We start from the raw sequence: 19,604 nt of genomic DNA, 5'->3' as shown, positions 1-19,604 counted from the left end.
AAACTGGTGAGTTTTAATTATTATTTTTAAAGTCCTCTTTCAGTCTATAAATTCATGCATACCTGATGGTATAAACAAAAAGTTCTGAAATATCCGAACTAAGTCATCGTTCATGACTACCAGGGTTAAACATTGCAGAAGATACTGTTGGATACTGTTATTTGATGGAGGCCAGGATGATGCATCTGTCTTCTCTCTGAAGTGCTTTACAAAACATTATGAGTTGTCAGCAAAACAAAACACAAAACATGAGTTGCAAAAGGAAACATTTAGCTTGCAATTCTTATTACATCTTTATTATCAGTCAAGGTCATCAGTCATATTAAAAATATATAATTTAATTCTCAAATAATGTCTTTGTTCCTCTTTTTCCTAAAGTACATTGTCAAAAGAAGTCAAAGTTGAATATATTTTGTAGTTAATATACATATGCTAACAGAGAGTACAATGTACTAAAATGAAAACAGAGATATTATTGCTTTAGAAAAAGAAACTTGGTCCCAGAGAGGAGAAAAATAGATAGTATGCAACAGTGACATAAGAAAAAAAGCAAAGTATTATTGGAGCATTGTTTCCATTTAAGTGAAAGCAGTATCTGTGATTTTTGGCTGACTGCTCTAAGTACCGTGTATCTCCTACATCAGTGCTTTGAATGTATTCCTCTATAAATGCATGTTAAATTAACTTAACATAACAGTAATAATAAAACAAAAATAACTATACAACAATTAGTCCACCATTACCAAAAGGGTAACAAGTTCACAAATAATCTACTCCCAAATTTCCAACCATGATGATTTTTAGAATTGTAGTAAGACTTCCCTTTGCAGATTTATTGAAAATGTTTCGTACTCCTACAACTTCACCTTCCCTTCCTATAAAGAGTGAAGTTCAGTTTGAATCGATTGGTGGATAATTTTTCCATTTTTCCTCAGGCATTTTGAGTTACTCCAATAAATTCAATATGGGCCAGAGGAAATCATCTCTCAGATGGGCAGTGATTGGCCAGTCAGCAGGAGAAGCTGCTTATGCCTTGTTTGGTACATTGTGAAAAAACACACTTTAATAAATACGCAGTCATGCCTGAGTACCCATTCTCCATCCCGCCACCCCCTAGTATGGCAAAAATCTGGTCAGAGTCCATTTGGGTATAATTCCATGGTTCTTTGGATCCCAAAGCTTCCAGAGTGCTGGCTGATCGGGGAGTATACAGTCGGTCCTGGGTGGCAAATGTCCCATTTTTTAAGTACCAGTGAGTCCTTCTGCAGAGTTGCAGGGCCACAGTCTCCACGAATGAAGATGGCTTTTCTTAGCTGCCCTGTGACAACTGGGTTTCACATTTCCTGAAACTAGATCTGTGGAAGGAGTCCCTGAAATTAAGAAAAGAGAGGGAAGAGAGGGAAAGAGCATACAGAAGCAAGAAAGATCAGTTAGCCTTTTAGAAAGGGTTGGGGATGGATCACCCGGTAGAAATGGACATCAGTCATGGAGAACTCAGCAAATAATAAGTGAAAGGTCTGCGACCCCTTCACACTGTGCCAAAACAAACATACAAACCAACCAACCAAACAGAAAAACCAACACAGGCCATCCTTCAGCCCTGGGAATACCCGGGCACAAGACCAACACCAAGGTGTCTGGGAGAGATCAAGGAGCAAGGATTGGGAGGATGGAGGCAGAATGAATCACGCTCTGGTAGCCTTTCTGATTGCAGGACCCTCTTCTACCCTTTGGAGGTTCTGCAGCTCCCCAAGTGCAGCAGAGCATGCCCCAAGGTGCTGGGTCCCATGTGCTGCCCTTTATCCACCAGGAAGAGGCCTCCTCTGCCCTGTTCTTACCTCTTTTGACTCTCAACTCTGAATATTGGCTTGTACAGTTCTGGAATTTTCCGCTCGATCATTGGCCTGAGGTTCTCTTTTAGCTTGCTATAGTTCTTTTTGAGTTCCTGCTGATATTCCCTCTGGTCTGCCGTGATGAGACGCTTGTTTTTCTCTACGGCTTCACCACATCTGAGATGAAAATATCAGTGTGGGAGAAATAAATGACTTCAAAGTGCTTAGAAATCTGAGAACAATGAAACTACTTACGATTTTTTGAATAACTTTAAGAGCGCTTTCAATCTGGGTGACATACCAGGGTTACCTGTGGAGCTTTTCAAAATGCAGATTTCTGGGATTTATCTCAGACTTAATGAATCACAACTGCTGAGGGGTAGCACCCAGAAATCTCTCTGTGTGTGTGTGTGTGTATGTGTGTGTGTGTGTGTGTGTGTGTGTTTTTACCTTATTTTATTATTTTTTGCGACAGGGCTCACTCTATCACCCAGGCTGGAGTGCAGTGGCGTGTTCATGGCTCATGGCAAACTTCGACCTCCTGGGCTCCAGTGATCCTCCCACTTCAGCCTCCTGGGTAGCTGGGACTACAAGTGTGGGCCACTGCTTCTGGCCCAGAAATGTCTAATTGTGAAAAGTTGCCCAGGGGATACTGAAGCCAACCTAGCCAGAACTGAGAACCTCTGATTTGCTATGTGCCAGAAGAAGTTTCAAGAAGTTTTACCAGTATTATCTGTTTAATTTTCCCAACAACCCTAAAAAGTCAGCATTTATTTCTATTTTGTTCCTGAAACTCAGAAATGTTAGGATGCTTGCCCAAGATAACACTGTGAGGAAGTGATGGATCTAAGAGTCAAACTCAAGACACTGCAGAATGGAAGCTGTTATACTTTACAAAATCTCACTGTGATTTACAGCAACATGGCAGACAGAGCAGATGGCATTCAGCCCCCTCCTGCTACACACATATGGAAGTGCTAGGAAAGCACAGCAAAAACTTGTTGAAAGAGAAAGGGGAACACCAGGTGCCAGAAAGAAAGAGAAAAATCAAAGCTAGAGTGATTGCAGGAGCAGGTGGCAAGGCAGCTGTCAGTAGGACTGTCCATTAAGATTTTAGGACTGCATATAGGTCTATGTGCGGGGGGCAAGGGGTTTCAAAGCTCACACAAGATTAGTGATCCAGCCTTGGCCAGGGCAAAGGGAGATTCTGGATATACCACCTGCATATCGTCCAGAGCCTTGAAAAGCTACCCCATCTATGAAAGGGGGTTTAGAAAAATGCTGCAAGCTATCCAGAGAGGCAGAATGAAACTTGCTATCAGCTTAGGGCCATTCATGGGAAAGAAAGCCATCTTGAGAAATGGAAATTCTAGGCTTGCACCACACATGGTATAAGTTACAAATGTACATTCCTTGACTGTATGTGCTTCAAAGTGAGTAAATAACTTAAGAGCCAGTCCAAGATTATTGAAATTGCTACGGCTCAGACAAACCAACATAAAGTTGCTCTGGAGGAACACATTCTCAATCAGGGCATATGGGCCACTCCCGCCAAAGATGAGCTCACAATAAAAAATTATAAACCATATGAGGAAACCAACCACCAAGAGGGAAAACTATGCATCAAACAAAAGAATTAGTCCAATAAGAATTAGAGATAATAAAACAATGTAAAAAACCAAAGTTAATATAGAGAGGTAATAAAATGTATAAAATCCTAAGTAACCATGTAACTAGAAAAAAATAAATAAATAAAAGGTACACAATCCATGATAAAAACAAATAAACAGGGAATATGAAAAAAGAGACCAGGAAAAGTTCAGAAAAGGACCAAACAGAACTTCTAGAAAAAAGAAAAATGCAGTCACTAGGCTGGGTGTGGTGCCTCATGCCTGTAATCCTAGCACTTTGGGAAGCTAAGGTGGGTGGATTGCCTGAGCTCACAAGTTAATGACCAGACTGGGCAACGTGGCAAAACCCCATCTCTACAAAAAATATAAAAATTAGCTGAGTATGGTGGCAGGTGCCTGTAGTCACAGCTACTTGGGAGGCTGAGGTGGGAGGATGGCTTGAGCCTGGGAGGCGGATGTTGCGGTGAGCCAAATCATGCCACTGCACTCCAGCCTGGGTGACAGAACCAGACCTTGTCTCACCAAATAAATAAATAAATAAATAAATAAATAAATAAATAAATATAAAAAATGCTGTTGCTAAAAGAGAAAAACCTCAATGGACAGGTTAAAGGTTAAATAATAGACTAGACATAACTGGAGAATTAAATGTATGACAGATCCAAGGAAATCACCAATGAGATTTAAAAAATAAAATATATGAAAAAATTGGTTAAGAGACATACACATATAAGGCAGATCCAACACACATCTAATAGAATCTCCAAGGGAATGGAAAATGAGAGGGAAGCAATATTTAAAGAGATAACAGCTGATAATTTTCTTTTCTTTTTTTTTTTTTTTGAGATGGAGTCTCACTCTGTTGCCCAGGCTGGAGTGCAGTGGTGCAATCTCGGCTCACTACAAGCTCTGCCTCCTGGGTTCATGCCATTCTCCTGCCTCAGCCTCCCAAGTAGCTGGGACTACAGGTGCCCACCACCACACCCAGCTAAATTTTTGTATTTTTAGTAGAGATGGGGTTTCACCGTGTTAGCCAGGATGGTCTCAATCTCCTGACCTTGTGATCCACCCGCCTTGGCCTCCCAAAGTGCTGGGATTACAGGCATGAGCCACCGCCCCCAGCTGATAATTTTATAGAGTTGAAGACAGATATAAATCCTGTAATGAACAACAACAGTTCTATATCCAGCCTTGTCATGGCAAAACTGCAGAGCATTAAAACAAAGAGAAAATCTTCAGAACTCATCATGGTTATCTGGCTTGTGGACTGTTAAACCTGGTGTTTTCCCTGTCTCCTACATAGTATGGTACACACCAAAGAAGAAAATCACGTTATTTAAACATGATAAAGTCTTGTCTTTTGTTTTATACTCTTCTACCCAAGGGAACTTACAAATCAATAAACCTTAAAGGGATAGAATAATGACTGTATGTTTCCTAACATGTAATAATTAGTAATAATTATATTATCCTTCAAATGAATAAGATTTGGGTGATCAATATGGCTTACATTATTTTCCTGATAGTGGTACTAGATTTGGGCTACATTATGGAGATACCCAGACATTGTTATCAAATCCTCTTAACACTGAACACATTTTCAGGATTACAGTCAAAGAGGAAGAGGTTGGCATGTGGCAAGGAAAAGCTACCTGGCTAGGCAAAAATAAATCTACGACCACAGCTTCATTATGGAATTAGCCTACTATAGAAGAAGGACTTGATTTAACTCACACAGAATCCAAAAGAACTCCCTTAACTGGATTTTCACCTATCTTTTAAGTTTGACATTAATTGAAGCAAATTATAGGACACCTAAGGTTACGAATTAAAGGTTTTAGGGAAGAAATAGAAGGGAAGGTATATGGCCTTTGAATCCTGAGAAATCTATATCACCCCTTATTATTATCTTTTTATTGCTTGTTAACTAACAGTTACAAGTACCACCATGTGTAAAATAAAATTAGTTTCAGGATGACTTCAAGGCCCAAGTTTATAACATTGGCAGACTACAGGAGGTGGGATGAGGCCTGCCAAAGCTAACAGCTAATTTGGGGAAGTCAACTCTGACAACTTTGGTAGAATTAACTAAACTCTCCTTAATCTTTGCAGAAGTAGTAGTAGTTAGCTAACACATACTGATGGCTTACCATGTGCCCTTGACTGAGTTAAATCCTTTATATGCAGACAGAACTGGGGTTGAAACCAGCTGCTACTCATTAGCAGGATGACTTAACCATAAAAATCTTCAATTTTCTCATCTGGAAAATGGGGAAAATAAGCTCATATAATCTCCTAGGGTTGCTGGGAGAATTAAATGAGAAGCTGTGATAATAAGGCAGACTGGTGCTTCTGGAGTGTGGCAGATTGTATTTGCTAAAAATGGCCACAAGAATAATGTGCTCTCCTAGAACCTTGCCCATACCCCCATCAAGATGTGGGTGGTTCTTTGTGACAGCCACAATGAACAGGATGTGGTGGAGGTGGTACTATGTGACTGGCTAATAAAAGATAATATGGCCTCTGTTTCTCTCTCTGTGTACTATAGGAATTCTGAACCATCCTGTGACAAGTCTAGTTACCCTAAAGCTGTCATGTAGGAGAGACCATGTGGAAAGAAGGAGAGTTAGAGAGAGGAGGAGCCCCTGCTGTTTGAGTATTCTCAGCCCAGACACCAGACATCAGTGAGGAAGCATTCCGGTAATTCAAGTCCTAGCCACTGGCTAAGTGCAACTGAGTGAGAGACTTCAAGCAAAAACCGCCTAGCTGAGCCCAGCCAACCCCAAGTTATAGCACAACCATTCTCATGGTCACAATACAGCTGCTAGAGCCCCAGCCATCATGACCACATCCTAGGCAAGTATCAGGAGTAGAAATGAGGAAAGCAAAAATTATTATGTACCACAATAATAATTAAATTTTGTTTTAAGCCACTTAATTTTGAGGTAGTTTGTTACATAGCAATTAATAAATGTGGTGTTCTATAAAGACAAATATATTAATAGCTGGAGTAAAAAATTTAGATTTTATGTAGTAATATTACTTTATGTCTTTAAACTTTTATAATGCATAAAATTATTTTATATCCTTTTTCTATATTTCTTCCTTTCAGTCATTTGGGTTATATTCTCTAGTTTATTTGATTAAAATTGAAATAATTTCTACTATGTTAATTTAAATCCCTAAGCTAAAGAGGGCCATGTGCTAAATATCCCTCCTAGAGAATAGCCATATCTCTTGGAAAATGTACACAAGATCATAAAATGACACTGCAAACAACTTTTAAAAAATGGTCTTTTCTGTAACATTCTCATTAGGTCCACAAACATCTGTGCTGCTCTCACTCAGTGATACAACCATCCCAGACTTCCCTCACATCCTCTAATGCTCCCTTTGTTGGTAAATTCACTGAATTCAAGTATTTTCTTAGAACGAATATGCCTAGGGTTTTCTAGTAGTCAAAATCCTACAGAAACCAGACTGATAGGGATTAGAAAGGGCAAGAAGTTGCACCTCTGGAAAAGGATTCCTGGCTTTTAATGACAGTAACATTTTGGGGCCTCCATGTATAGAGTTAAGGTCTCCTACAGAGAGAGTAGTCATGCAGCACTTACCCTCTCTGCATCTCTTGGTGCCCCCTTTTTTTAGAGAGAGGATCTCGTTCTGTCATGCAGGGTGGAATGCAGTGGCGTGATCTCAGCTCACTGCAACCTCTGCCTCCTGGGCTCAAGTGATCCTCTCCCCTCAGCCTCCTGAGCAGTTGGAACTATAGGCACGCCACTACACCCAGCTAATTTTTTTGTATTTTTTGTAAAGACGAGGTTTTGCCATGTTGCCCAGGCTGGTCTTGAACTCATGAACTCAAGTGATCCGCCCATCTCAGCCTCCCAAGTGCTGGGATTACAGGCGTAGCCACTGTACACAGTCTTGGCCCCCCTTTTTCAGCACAGCCCACGCATTGGTTCCTCAATGTGGCAGAAAAAAATTTGTTAGTTGTTTTCTCAATATCCATTCTTTCTTCTCTAGCAGAACTCCAGGCAGTGTGGCCACCTGAAAACTTACATTTCCTAGCCTCCCATGCAGGTAGGGATAGCTGATAATATAGGTGAAGTCACTGGGAAAGGGGCATATCTTTTTGCTCTTTCCTCATTTCTACTCCTGACACTTGCCTAGATGTGGCCACAATGACTGGAGCCCTGGCAACCATATCATGACCATGAGAATGGGTGCACTATAACCAGGATGGCATGACAAAGGAAAGGAAAAGAACCAGGGTCTCTGATGACTTTATGAGGCCACTACACAGCTCTACATCGACTACCTCCAATCTTATTTAATGTGAGAGAAAAATACATTTCTTATTTAAGCTACTCTTAACTTCTGTTACTAGCAACTGAATATAGTCACTAGAGGGAACAGCTCAGCATGGCAATTAAGAGGATGGACTCTGGAGCCAGAGTGCTCAACTCTGAATCCCGCTTTGCTACTTACTGGCTTTGCAACTTTAAACAAGCTATTTAACCTCTCCGTGTCATAGTTTCTTCATCTGTAATATAAGAGTGGTAAGAGCCTATGCCATAAATTAATGTAGAGATTAAATTAGTTGATACTTATCAAACGTTCAGAACAGTCTCTGCACATAGCTAAAGCCAGAGCACATGGTGGTGGTATTATGCCTGACAGATCCAGTCTAAGTAAATGAACTATCTGGGCTTATTGATCTATCGAATATGAGAATGATAAACTATTAGAGATGCTGTGTTCTAGTCTCTTTATTTCATAGCTGATGAAACTAACATGCAAAGAGGTGAAGTGCCCTGTCCAGTCACATGGCTGTGGGATAGCACAGTTGGATATAAACCCAGAATCCTGCTGCTCCCAGGCCAATGTCTCACAGGCATCACTGTGTCTTATGATTCAAACTTTATAAAGACAGACAAATCATGGATAGACAATCTCTGTATTTAAGTCAGATTAATTCTCTATTTCCCACTCAAATCCATCAGTTCCCTATTTGTCCCAATGAATAATGTTACACTTAGTATGTACGAAGTCTTATTCTAAGTTTCATGTATTAACTGATTTTATTCTGACATTAACTACAAGGGGGATAGTTAGAATTATTATTCCCATTTTACATCTGGGGAAACCGAGGGTAGGTAACTTACTCAAGGTCACATATCTAGTTAAGGCAGAATGGAATCTGAACTCAGGCAATCTGGCTTGAGTGCCCATATTCCCAACCCCAATGCCACATATACTGCCTAGGAAAGCCATTTCCCCATTTCCAGCTATAAGCCAGGCATATGACCTTGGTTTCAAGTTAAAAACTACTGCTTCTGTTTCCACCTACACTCTACACATTTGGTTGCCCTTTGGCTACTCGGACAAATTCCTTCTCCTTCCTCTTCATAGACCCCAACTCCAGTTTAAAAACACCACCACTCAACAGCCTGTTCTCTGAGCCTATGACCACATATATGCTGCAGAACCCTTTCAGGGCATACCTGAAGCTACTTCTCTTAAAGGCAAGCTGTAACTGGTGCCAATGAGTACTACTATCTTTTATTTAAATTAAAAACAAATTTAACATCACTTAGTCTGTATAGGAATGAGAAAGTCCAGATAAGTATAAAGGAGAAAATGTAAAAACCTAAATGGTCGGGGTGTTTGGGGGAGCAGAAGAGGAAGATAGAACATTGAATCTCTCTGTCTTGGCTTCTGAACCTGAGATGTTTTTTATGATTGCAGGAAAAGACAGAAGCAGATTGAGGTCCCAGCTTGGTAACAGTCTGAAGAGTTGCAGGACTGGCTGGACGAGTGCTGGCTGCAGCAAGTCAGGCTGCCAGGATTCTTTATGGCTGTTTCTGCTTCCACTACAGCTGAGTTAGAAAGGTTGCTGCCCAGTGGTGGCACTAGACACAGTGGGCCTGGCATGCAAACATTTCCGCTATGAGCTCTCAGCAAGAGAAGGCTCATTTATGGTTACCTTGGAAATCTGGGCTTATCGATCTACAGTACAAGTCTGCTGAGAAGCTGGAGCTTACCAAAGGGGAAACCTGAGAGCTGTTCAAGCCCCAAACATTTTCCACTTCTGCGTCACCTCTGCTGTCTGTTAGCAGAGTGGAGGAGAAAATATACCAGTGCAAACAACGTGAAAAGATAGTTACTCTATTCATTAAAAGCTGTAATTTCCAGATTGGACTTGAGAAGCAATTAAGCCACAGAGGCACCTCATCTACCACCTGTATTCAGGGTACGATTTACATACCGTAACATTCACTCACTTTACGTGTAGAGTTTGATGAGTTTTAGCAAATTTACACAGCTGTGCAGCCATCAGCACACTCTCACCCATGCCTTCCGATCTCTGTGGAATAAAGTGGAGGGCAGGCCAACTGCTGCGTTTGCACACAGAGATGAATCATGAGCAGCAGTACTGTTTTGCCTGCAGCCTTGTCCCACTGGTTTTGGGACTTCATCCTTTCACATATGCAGCGCAGTGCCTGGCACAAAGTAGGAGCTCAATAATTGCCAAATGAATGGATGAACTGACGTCTATAGTTGGTTCCAAGTGCAGCAGTTTGAGCATGTTTGCTTCTTTGAAGGGAGGAAGCAGAAGACAAAAGAGGTAAATGATGATAAAGATGGCCTCAGAAATTAAGCCCTTAGGGAAGGAAGGAGAGGTAATAGGGAGAAAATGTGAAAGGGAGGAAATTAAGCAATCTTTGCAGGCTCTCCACTCAAAGTTTGGTCCAGTGTAGCAGCAGCAGCATCACCCGGGGACTGTTAGAAATGCAGTGCTTCAGGACCCACCCCAGACCTACCGAATCAGAATCTGTATTTTTATTTTTCTTTTTTTGAGACAGGGTCTTGCTCTGTTACCCAGGCTGGAGTGCAGTGGCACAATCATGGCTCACTGCAGCCTTGACCTCCTTGGGCTCAAGCTATCCTCCCACCTCAGCCTCTCGAGTAGCTGGGACTACAGGCACACACCACGACCCCGCCTGGCTACATTTTTCTATTTTTTTAAAGAGACGGAGTTTCATCATGTTGCCCAGGCTGGTCCTGAACTCCTGGGCTCAAATAATCCTCCCACCTCAGCCTCCCAAACTGCTGGGACTAGAGGCAGAGCCACTGCATCAGGCCAAAATCTGCATTTTGACAAATCCTTAGGTGATTTATAAGAACAGTGAAGTTTGGGAAGCACTGACAGTCTCCTGGCATTCCTAGAACAATGCAGCAGCCCAGCCAGCGGGGAGAAAGGTGGGACTGGTTCCCATGTGGAATCACCATTAAAAGGGCAGGAGAACAACATTGAAAATGGTGAATTTGATTTTGAAAATCCAACATTTCTGCAGGCCATCTGGGGAGAATGATAGCATCATTATTGAAACTCTAATGCATAACTTTGTAAAAGGACCAATCCTAGGAAAGTCCATTTACTCTTGTATCTCTTGCCTGTGACTAGTTTTACTGGGTTCTGTTTCTTTTGGGAGTAACTTTTCCTGGGGCTGGGAGCTAATGAGAAACACATGTTTAGTAGGGATTTTGTAAGTACATTTTACCTAGGTGGAGTCATGGAAAGGATCGTACCCATGAGATACTAGATTGCAAGATTTATAACTAGTAGAAAAAATTGAGGCAAACTTAAGTAAATGAAAATCACTCTCTTGACAAGTTTTCTTATGCATTTAAATTCTATTCATAGCCTCATTTACTGATATTATCGTGTTTCCAATCTTTCCTCTTTGTCCTAGCATGCTCATGAGAACATGCTGCTCCAGGTGGACTTAGAGGAGTCCGGTGCATCAGAGGCATTCCTGACAGAGTCTCGTGGTCCTGCTGTTCCACTCACTGGTACCCAGTCCTCCTCATCCCCGGGGATAGGTTCCAAGACCCCCAGGGGATGCCTGAAACAGCGGATGGTACCGAACCCTGCATATGTTATGTTTTTTTCCTATACATACATTCTTATGATAAAGCTTAATTTACAAATTAGATACAGTAAGAGATTAACAACAATTATAGCAATATACTGAAATAAAAGTTATGTGAATGTGGTCTCTCTCTCTCTCTCAGAATATCTTATTGTAATACTTTCAAACCATGGGTAACTAAAACAGCTGAAAATGAAACCTTGTATCAGGCAGGGTCACTGTCATGGCTCCGTCTTCCCCACTAGTGCCTGTCTTCCACCTATATAGTTAAGACAAGATTTAAGTGGTGTTTTTCCATAACGCCTCTCACAAACGCTCCAGCCTGAAACTGATTTCTCTTTTCTGATCTCTATATTCCTGTAGGTAGTCATTCTTAAAGTTCTGTGCGTATGCTGCATTGTGTTATTCAGCCATGCAGAGCTATGTCCTGTCATCAAGAAGAGAGGAACAAGTCAGATCTCTGTATTCCCATAACTAATATCGTGCCTGGAATATAGTGAGTGCTCTTTAAACATTTCGTAGGTCCTTTTAGAGGTCCTGGGGCATTGTCAACTTTGGAAGCCTTCAACCGTAATTAATCTTAAATAAAAATATATGAAAAAAATTTAAAAAGCCCCCAATCTCTGAGCCCAGGAGTTCAAGACCAGTCTAGATGGCATAGTGAGACCCTGTCTCCACAAAAAATAAAAGATAGGGCTGGCACGGTGGTTTATGCCTGTAATCCCAGCACTTTGGGAGACCGAGGCAGGTGGATCATTTGAGGTCAGGAGTTCAAGACCAGCCTGGCCAACATGGTGAAACCCCATTTCTACTAAAAATACAAAAATTAGCCAGGTGTGGTGGTGCACATCTGTAGTCCCAGCTACTTGGGAAGCTCAGCGGGGAGAATCTCTTGAGCCTGGGAAGTGGTGGTTGCAGTGAGCCGAGATTATGCCACTGCACTCCAGCCTGGGTGACAGAGTGAGACCCTGTCTCAAAATAAAATGAAATAATAAAATAATTCCCCAAATAATTTTCTAGCCTTTTAAAAGATATGTATTATGTACTGAAAAAAAAAATCTACTTTTTTGGTCAGAATTGTTGTCAAATACAGGAAACAATTCAAATATCAAAACATTAATCAAGATAATCTGTGAGTATGTTCACACACATGCATAAATGCAAACACACAAGGCCACACACACATCCTATTACCAAGTGGCTGTGATTCATTGACGGGCACAGTGTGTCTCATGTATATGTAGCAAAGTTGTGGACCTCTCACAAAAGCCTGTGAAGGAGGTATCTCTAACCTCACAAATGCTAGCATTTTGATGAGTTTTCACTGAATTTAGCAAACTTTAACCTTTAGTCTCCTTTATCCCCATCTGCCAAGTGAAGATATTCCTATACTTAATATTCTTCTCTAAGGTTTTGAATGAAAAGAAATATTGGTACACATTTTTCTGAAGTCCTTTTCTCGTATAGGAGAAATGCCATCATATCCTTCATACTCATTTTTTTAGGGCCATTGGAGACCCAATATATCTGTCTGTATTGCAATAAATTACAAGACTTCGACAAAGACCCAGCTCCCAACTGACTGCTCTTGAAGCCAGCTCCATTGCAGAATTTAGGAAGAGAGATGAGACTCGTCTGACATGGGGAACTGTTACAGGATAATACCTTCGAAAAGCCCGGTTTTAGAACTTGCCTCTCTCAATTTGAGGCAATGTCTATTTTTACAAAAAATAAGATATAAGATTTGTAACATTACAATGACTGCCAATGCAAAGAAGCTCTGGGACTCTAGTGCATCAGTGGAATATTAGCACATTGATGGACATGTGGACTATCTGGATTCAGAAGACCTGGTCTGAGCTCAGCTCTGCTGCCAACTGTCTGTGTGACCTTAAGTAAAATTCTCTCCTCTCTCTGAACCTCCGATTCCTCTTTTGTAAAATGAGGAAGATGATGATACTTGTTTTACAACAAGTGATGGTTAGGCACACGGGATGCCAGCCACAAAAGCGTTTTATAGTTTACATGTTGGTTACTCATTAATAGTTCAAGTAGTGTTGCTCTGTTGCAGTGGTCCTCAAACTTCAGTGTGCATCAGGATCACCTGGAGGGCTTGTTAAAATGCACATTGCTGAGCCACACCTCCAGAGATTCCAATTCAGCAGGTCTGGAGGTGCCTGAGACTTTGTCTTTCTAGCAAGTTCTCAGGTGATGCTGAAGCTGCTGGTCTAAGACTGCACTTTGAGAACCACTGCTCTACTGAAATTCCCAGCCGTTTTCCTTCTTACCTCATGATGAATTCCTTAAAGCATAACCTCAGCTTGTTGTGATGTCGATAGAGTTTTGGATCAGCAGGAATTTCAGCCAAGAACACTTGGGCTACTTCCAGTGGCCCCTGGTGGAAAAAAAAGAAATATATATATATATACATGAAGGAAATTAAATTGCTTGAGAGAAAATATTGGAGTGACTTTTTAGTTTGAACATTTAATTTTGTAGTTGGTTTGAAATAAACAAAAAAGAATCAAGGAAGGTCTTGGACATCTCAGGAAACTTTGATTCCTTAGGAGGAGTCTGAAATTGTAGAAGAATACTCAGAAGTATAAATGCATTTTCTCTGTATGTGTTTTTTGTTTTTGTTTTTGTTTTTTAGACAGGGTCTGGCTCTGTCACCCAGGCTGGAGAGCAGTGGCATGATCTCTGCTCACCGCAGCCTCCTCTTCCCACGCTCAAGTGATTCTCCCACATCAGCCTCCCAAGTAGCCGGGACCACAGGTGTGTGCCACGATACCTGGCTATTTTTGTAGCAATGGGATTTTGCCACATTGCCCAGGCTGATCTTGAACTCCTGGCCTCAAGTAATCCACCCACCTCAGCCTCCCAAATTGCTGGGATTACAGGCATGCACCACCGTACATAGCCCAAATTTATTTTTTTTTTATTGTTGTTGATGTTTTTGAGACAGAGTCTTACTCTGTCTCCCAGGCTGGAGCGCAGTGGCATAATCTCAGCTCACTGCAACCTCCACCTCTCGGGTTCAAGCGATTCTCCTGCCTCAGCCTCCCAAGTAATGGGACTACAAGCGCCTGCCACCACACTGGCTAATTTTTGTATTTTTAGTAGAGATGGGGTTTCACTGTGTTGGCAAGGCGGTCTCAAACTCCTGACCTCAAGTGATCCACCCACCTCAGCCTCCCATAGTGCTGGGATGATAGGCATAAGCCACCGAGCCTGGCCCCAAATATCATTTTATTAATCAAATACTACTAATAATAGATTTTCATTCCTATGTAAATGTAATACAACTGCATCAAATGGTACATGCTTTGAGTTGCTTCTCTAAATATCAGGATTGCCTTGATCTATTCATTTTTGTTCACTTGTCTAGTTGCCCCCGTGGCAAACATCATTTTGCATAACTGCTGGGTCGAGACAGAGATATCCATAGTATACAGATAGACCATGCTTGTGGGCTTGGAAAGTCTTCCATTTTATCAAAGAGTTGGCACTTACAAAGGCAAAAGTTTCCTCATTTTTTTTCCTGATCTTGGGAATGTAACAGGCATTTCTCTGTTTCTGCTCCCTTGATGTCAAGTACGCTCGGAATTTTTGTGGGGAAATCCAATTATGCTGAATGAGAAAAGACTGATGATGCTCACTGAATATCTGAGTGTGGAAGTGTGGACAAGAACAGATCTAGAATTGAATTAAGGAGGCCCACTGGACAGAGGTATTAGGCTGCTAGCTCCCTCCATCTGAGACTGGTTGAGCACCATGCTGAACTTGGGAGTCAGGTTCTAATAAGTCTGAGAAGAAGAGCTAGTCTTGTCTAAAGTGGCCAAGGAAGTCAGGTCCCAGGTCATTCCTGGTTGTCAAGGTCCTTGGCATGCTGGGTTCATCTGCTGACTGACCCAAGAGTTGGATGTTCTAGATCCTTTTCCCTCTCTCCTATAGGCATTTGTAGGTGAGTCTCAAGCCCTGCAATGACTCTGCACGTATTGGTCATGACTAAGCATTCTTCAACAGGACTCCAGATTGGCATCATATTGTCAGGTTTGGCCCCGAAGTGGAGACTCCTCTGAGAAAATGGTACTCCTTAAAACCTGGGCACTCATCTCTAGGATTTCTTTTTTACCTGGGGTTGTTGCATGAAAGGGAAGAGGCCTCCTAAAAGTCTTCTGAACCTCACAAGTGTTCAGGCTAAGTGTAGGAACATCTCTGTGTTTGTCTATGGATCAAAGTCCTCATCAACCCCAAGGAAGGAGGGTGCAGAAGTATAATGACAACCCAAATAATAAGAACCAGAGGAACTACCACCCTCTGATTTTGCTTACCTGATTTACAGTAGCTCCCACAGAGCCTTGCAGCACCATCTGAAGCATCTTTGGATCAGGGGGCTCCTGGTTAATGGCAACCGCTAACTGCAGTGTCTTCTTCTTCATGTCTTCAATGGCAACTTCAATCGGTGTCAAAACAAACTGAACATGAGACGTAAACATAGGGAAGTCACCGTCTGGTCCCATAAGCTCTGGACAAGCCTGGAGCTATGACAGAGAGGCCACCTAGATTTGAAGAGGCAGCTGGGGAAAGCCTTTCAGAGTAATTTAAAATACTCTTAACAGGTTAAAAAGAAAGATGGGCTTAACATTTCTTGATTTCTTATGTTCCAGGAACTTTAGATACATTTATCATTTACTCCTTTCAACAACCTCTTTATACTCTCCATTTTACAGTCAAAAGGGGATTTGTAAGGTTAAGTTCCACAAATGCCACAGGTAGTAAGGGAGGAGGTCATAATTCGATCACAAGTATGTCTACATTCAAAGTCCATGTTTTTTCTACCCTGTCAGGTTGCTTTTCCTATTATTGAGCAAGTTATTCAACGTATTTATTTATTTATTTATTTATTTATTTATTTCTGAGACAGAGTTTCACTCTTGTTGTCCAGGCTGGCGTGATCTCGGCTCACTGCAACCTCTGCCTCCCGGGTTCAAGCGATTCTCCTGCCTCAGCCTCCCGAGTAGCTGGGATTACAGGCATGCACCACCACACCCAGATAGTTTTGTATTTTTAGTAGAGACAGAGTTTCTCCATGTTGGTCAGGCTGGTCTCAAACTCCCAACCTTAGGCAATCTGCCTGCCTCGGCCTCCCAAAGTGCTGAGATTACAGGCATGAGCCACCACGCACAGCCTCATGTTACTCAACTTATAATGCAGAAAGCTATATTAGAAGCATAGCACTCAAGATTTTCTCCCCCGTCATAACACAAGCTTTTGATATCACCTGTGCCTTCTCCAACTCACCCTGAGGGTGAATTTCCAGTAAATGGAATTCTCTTAAGGGTCAATCAATCAATTTGCTAAGTTCTGCTGATTGGGGGTAGAGTCTTTTCTGAATGTTATCGGTTGAATTGTGTTCTCCCAAAATGTATATGTTGAAGTCCTAACCTTCAGTACCTCAGAATGTGACCTTATTTGGAGATACGGTCTTTATAGAGGCAATCAAGTTAAAATGAGGCCAGCAGGGTAAGCCCTAGTCCAATATGACTGGTGTCCTTACGGGAAGAGGAAATCTGGACACAAACACGGAGGGAACATGATGTGAAGAGACACAGGGAGAAGAGGGCTGTCCACAGGCCAGGGAGACAGGCCTGGAACAGACCCTTTCCTCACAGCCTTCAGAAGGCACCAACACTGCTGGCATCTTGATTTCAAACTTCTAGCCTCTGGAATTGTGCAGACAGTAAGTTTCAGTTGTTTAAGCCACCCAATCTATGGTATTGTGCTCTATAGCCCTAGCAAATGGCTGAGAACCGTTGTTGAGGTTGTTGGGGAACTATGGAAGGCCAAGAGAACTTCAGGCTGGTGCAGTGGCTCACACTTGTAATCCCAGCACCTTGGGAGGCTGAGGCAGGAGGATCGTTTGAGGCCAGGAGTTTGAGACCAGCCTGGGGAACAAAGTTGAGACCCCTGTCTCTAGGAGGTCGAGGCTGCGGTGAGCCACATTCATGCTACCACATTCTAGGGCAACAAAGGGAGATCCTATCTCAAAAATGAAAAGGAGAGAAAGAGAGAGACAGAGAGAGAGAGAGGCAGACAGAGAGAGAGAGAGAAAAAAAAAAAGAATGAAAGGAAAGAAAGGAAGGAAGGGAAAGGAAGGCAGGAATGAAGAAAAGAAAAGGTTTTGAAATGCTTTTGGGCACCATGAGTTTACATCTGTGTTATGCCTAGAATGTCTCAGTGTTCAAAAGTCCAAAGCAAGAAGTATAGGAAATACATCAGATGGCTTCTAAACCCACCTCCTCTTGACTGAGTCACTGCTTCAGGCTTTCTTTGGCCTCTGTGAAACCCACACCCTGATGTGGTTACCTGGCTGAACACTACCTGGTAGACAACCCTCCAGCTAGCTCAGCTATTTCTGCTTCTGCCTGACAAGGTGTATATTCACCACAATTCATCTGTGTTTGTGCACCAACTTGATTATGCCTGTTATACTTGTTATTTTAATGACCCAATCTAATTAGATAATGGAGAAACTGGCGAACTATGGGTGTGGAAAGAAAAAGAGTTGTTTCTATGGAAACCAAGCCAAGTGCTTGGACACGACATTATGAAAGTGAGTTGCTATAAAAATTCCTGTCATGTTAGGTGTGCACAAGACCACTGTCAAAGTCTAGGGGAGAAAAAAATCATAACAATCCAGAAGGCCTCTGCTCTCAAATTGTTTAACAAGGATCTTTAAGCTCTCACTCTGCTTACACAAAGCAAAACTGAAAATCATGGACAAAGCACTATGCGTGTGGTTTATAAAAGAAAAGGCTGAACTGTGATCAGCAAACCCATAGTCAGGGAGAAGTCTGTGGCCCTGCATAAAAAGGATGACAAATAAATGTATATGTATGTGTTTTAAAGAATAATAAGTTGTTTATGGTGTATAGAATTTTGAACAATTCTGTGGTTTGAGAGACTTTCTTGACTGGTCCTCTTACTAATAAAATGAGTACAGTCTTGCATTGCACTTAGAGGTCTTTCCTGCTAACGTATAGGTGAAGAAACTGAAGATACGTAGCTTGTTTAAAATCACAGGAGGAAGGTGGGACTAGAAGCTAGTCAGTGAACTTGTCCGCCTCACGTGGCCCTTTCCCACAGCACACCACCTACTCACTGGGGCTGCCCACGTGCAGGTCCTGTCTCCAATTATTAACAGCACAACTATGCTTGAATCACCTCTAAGCTTTTAAATACAGAAAAATTGTATATAAAATATTTAAAATGTAAATACATATGTTGTACAAGTTTATAATTGAAATATATATTAAATATTACAATTAAATATATAAACATACTTATACTAAAGATATAACTTAAAAATATTAAATATTTAATATACAATAGTGCTATAAAATATGTAGCTGCCTAAAAGGGATTTTTTGGACCATGAGAGTGAAAGGACAACCATATAATCATATTTCAAGTGCATCCCTCCTTGTTTTCAGCCCAATCACTGTGAAGGAGGTTTGTGTGTCCTCCTGGGAGGCCACCCAGGCCCACTCATCCAGTGGGCCGCTCCCGTGGGCGCATTACCTCCTCCTTCTGGATGACGCTGATCCTGGTCTTGATGTAGGGGAAGGCGTGCATGGTGGTCAAGACGGTGTTCCTTCTGTGCTGCTCATGCAGCTCTCCCCGAGGCCGCCCCTCCAGGGTGAACGGGGTGGTGTACATGAACCTCCGGAGGTTGAAATTCTTCTCAAAGTATGTGACCCTGTCTTTCATCTCATACTCATCAAAGTAGGGCTCCACAAAAGTGATCTGTATGTAGGCCTGAGGGGGGCAAGGCAGGGAGGGAGAAGATGAGCTATTCTGCAAACAGCCATCCCTGACGCAATGAAGGGGCATGCTGGAACACGGCGTGCCAACGCCGCCCTGCCAGGTGCAGAAAAGCTACAGATGCAGGGGAGAATGTGGCCAGCAGAAGTTCCTCCTCTCCACCCCCCCAAGGAGAGAAGGGGCTGCAAGGAGGGAGAGGGGAATGTGCCTGTGGGGAGAGTCAGGGCCACCGGCCACACCTTCCTAGCAGAGCAAACTGGTCCACAGTGGAAGCCTTGGCATGAGAGTTTGCAAACTGCTATTCAAAAGAGACAAACTACTGCAACATGGACTAGCAATGGGCACGAGAAGTATTTTGGAGCGGTAGGTCTGTT

The 19,604-nt window shown here is 42.1% G+C and overlaps 1 protein-coding gene across 7 annotated transcripts in view; it reads right to left on the bottom strand.

Annotated features, from left to right (window-relative positions):
• Positions 1-322: 322 nt before the first annotated feature.
• Positions 323-19,604, bottom strand: part of LOC105491858 (dedicator of cytokinesis 8) — a 238,265-nt gene continuing 218,983 nt past the window's right edge. For all 7 annotated transcript variants that reach the window (XM_071077713.1, XM_024796043.2, XM_071077714.1 and 4 more), the window contains 5 exons: positions 18,988-19,224; positions 15,738-15,881; positions 13,692-13,798; positions 1,839-2,009; positions 323-1,370 (listed from right to left, as the gene is read on the bottom strand). In XM_071077713.1, the coding sequence (XP_070933814.1) occupies positions 1,310-1,370; positions 1,839-2,009; positions 13,692-13,798; positions 15,738-15,881; positions 18,988-19,224 (720 nt within the window). In that variant the 3' untranslated portion in view covers positions 323-1,309. The remainder of the gene's footprint in view (positions 1,371-1,838; positions 2,010-13,691; positions 13,799-15,737; positions 15,882-18,987; positions 19,225-19,604) is intronic.

Source organism: Macaca nemestrina, chromosome 14, assembly GCF_043159975.1.
Source record: "Macaca nemestrina isolate mMacNem1 chromosome 14, mMacNem.hap1, whole genome shotgun sequence".
Classification (NCBI taxonomy): Eukaryota; Metazoa; Chordata; class Mammalia; order Primates; family Cercopithecidae; genus Macaca; species Macaca nemestrina.
Note: the sequence above shows the minus strand (reverse complement) of the source record. Positions and strands in the feature narration are given on the sequence as shown.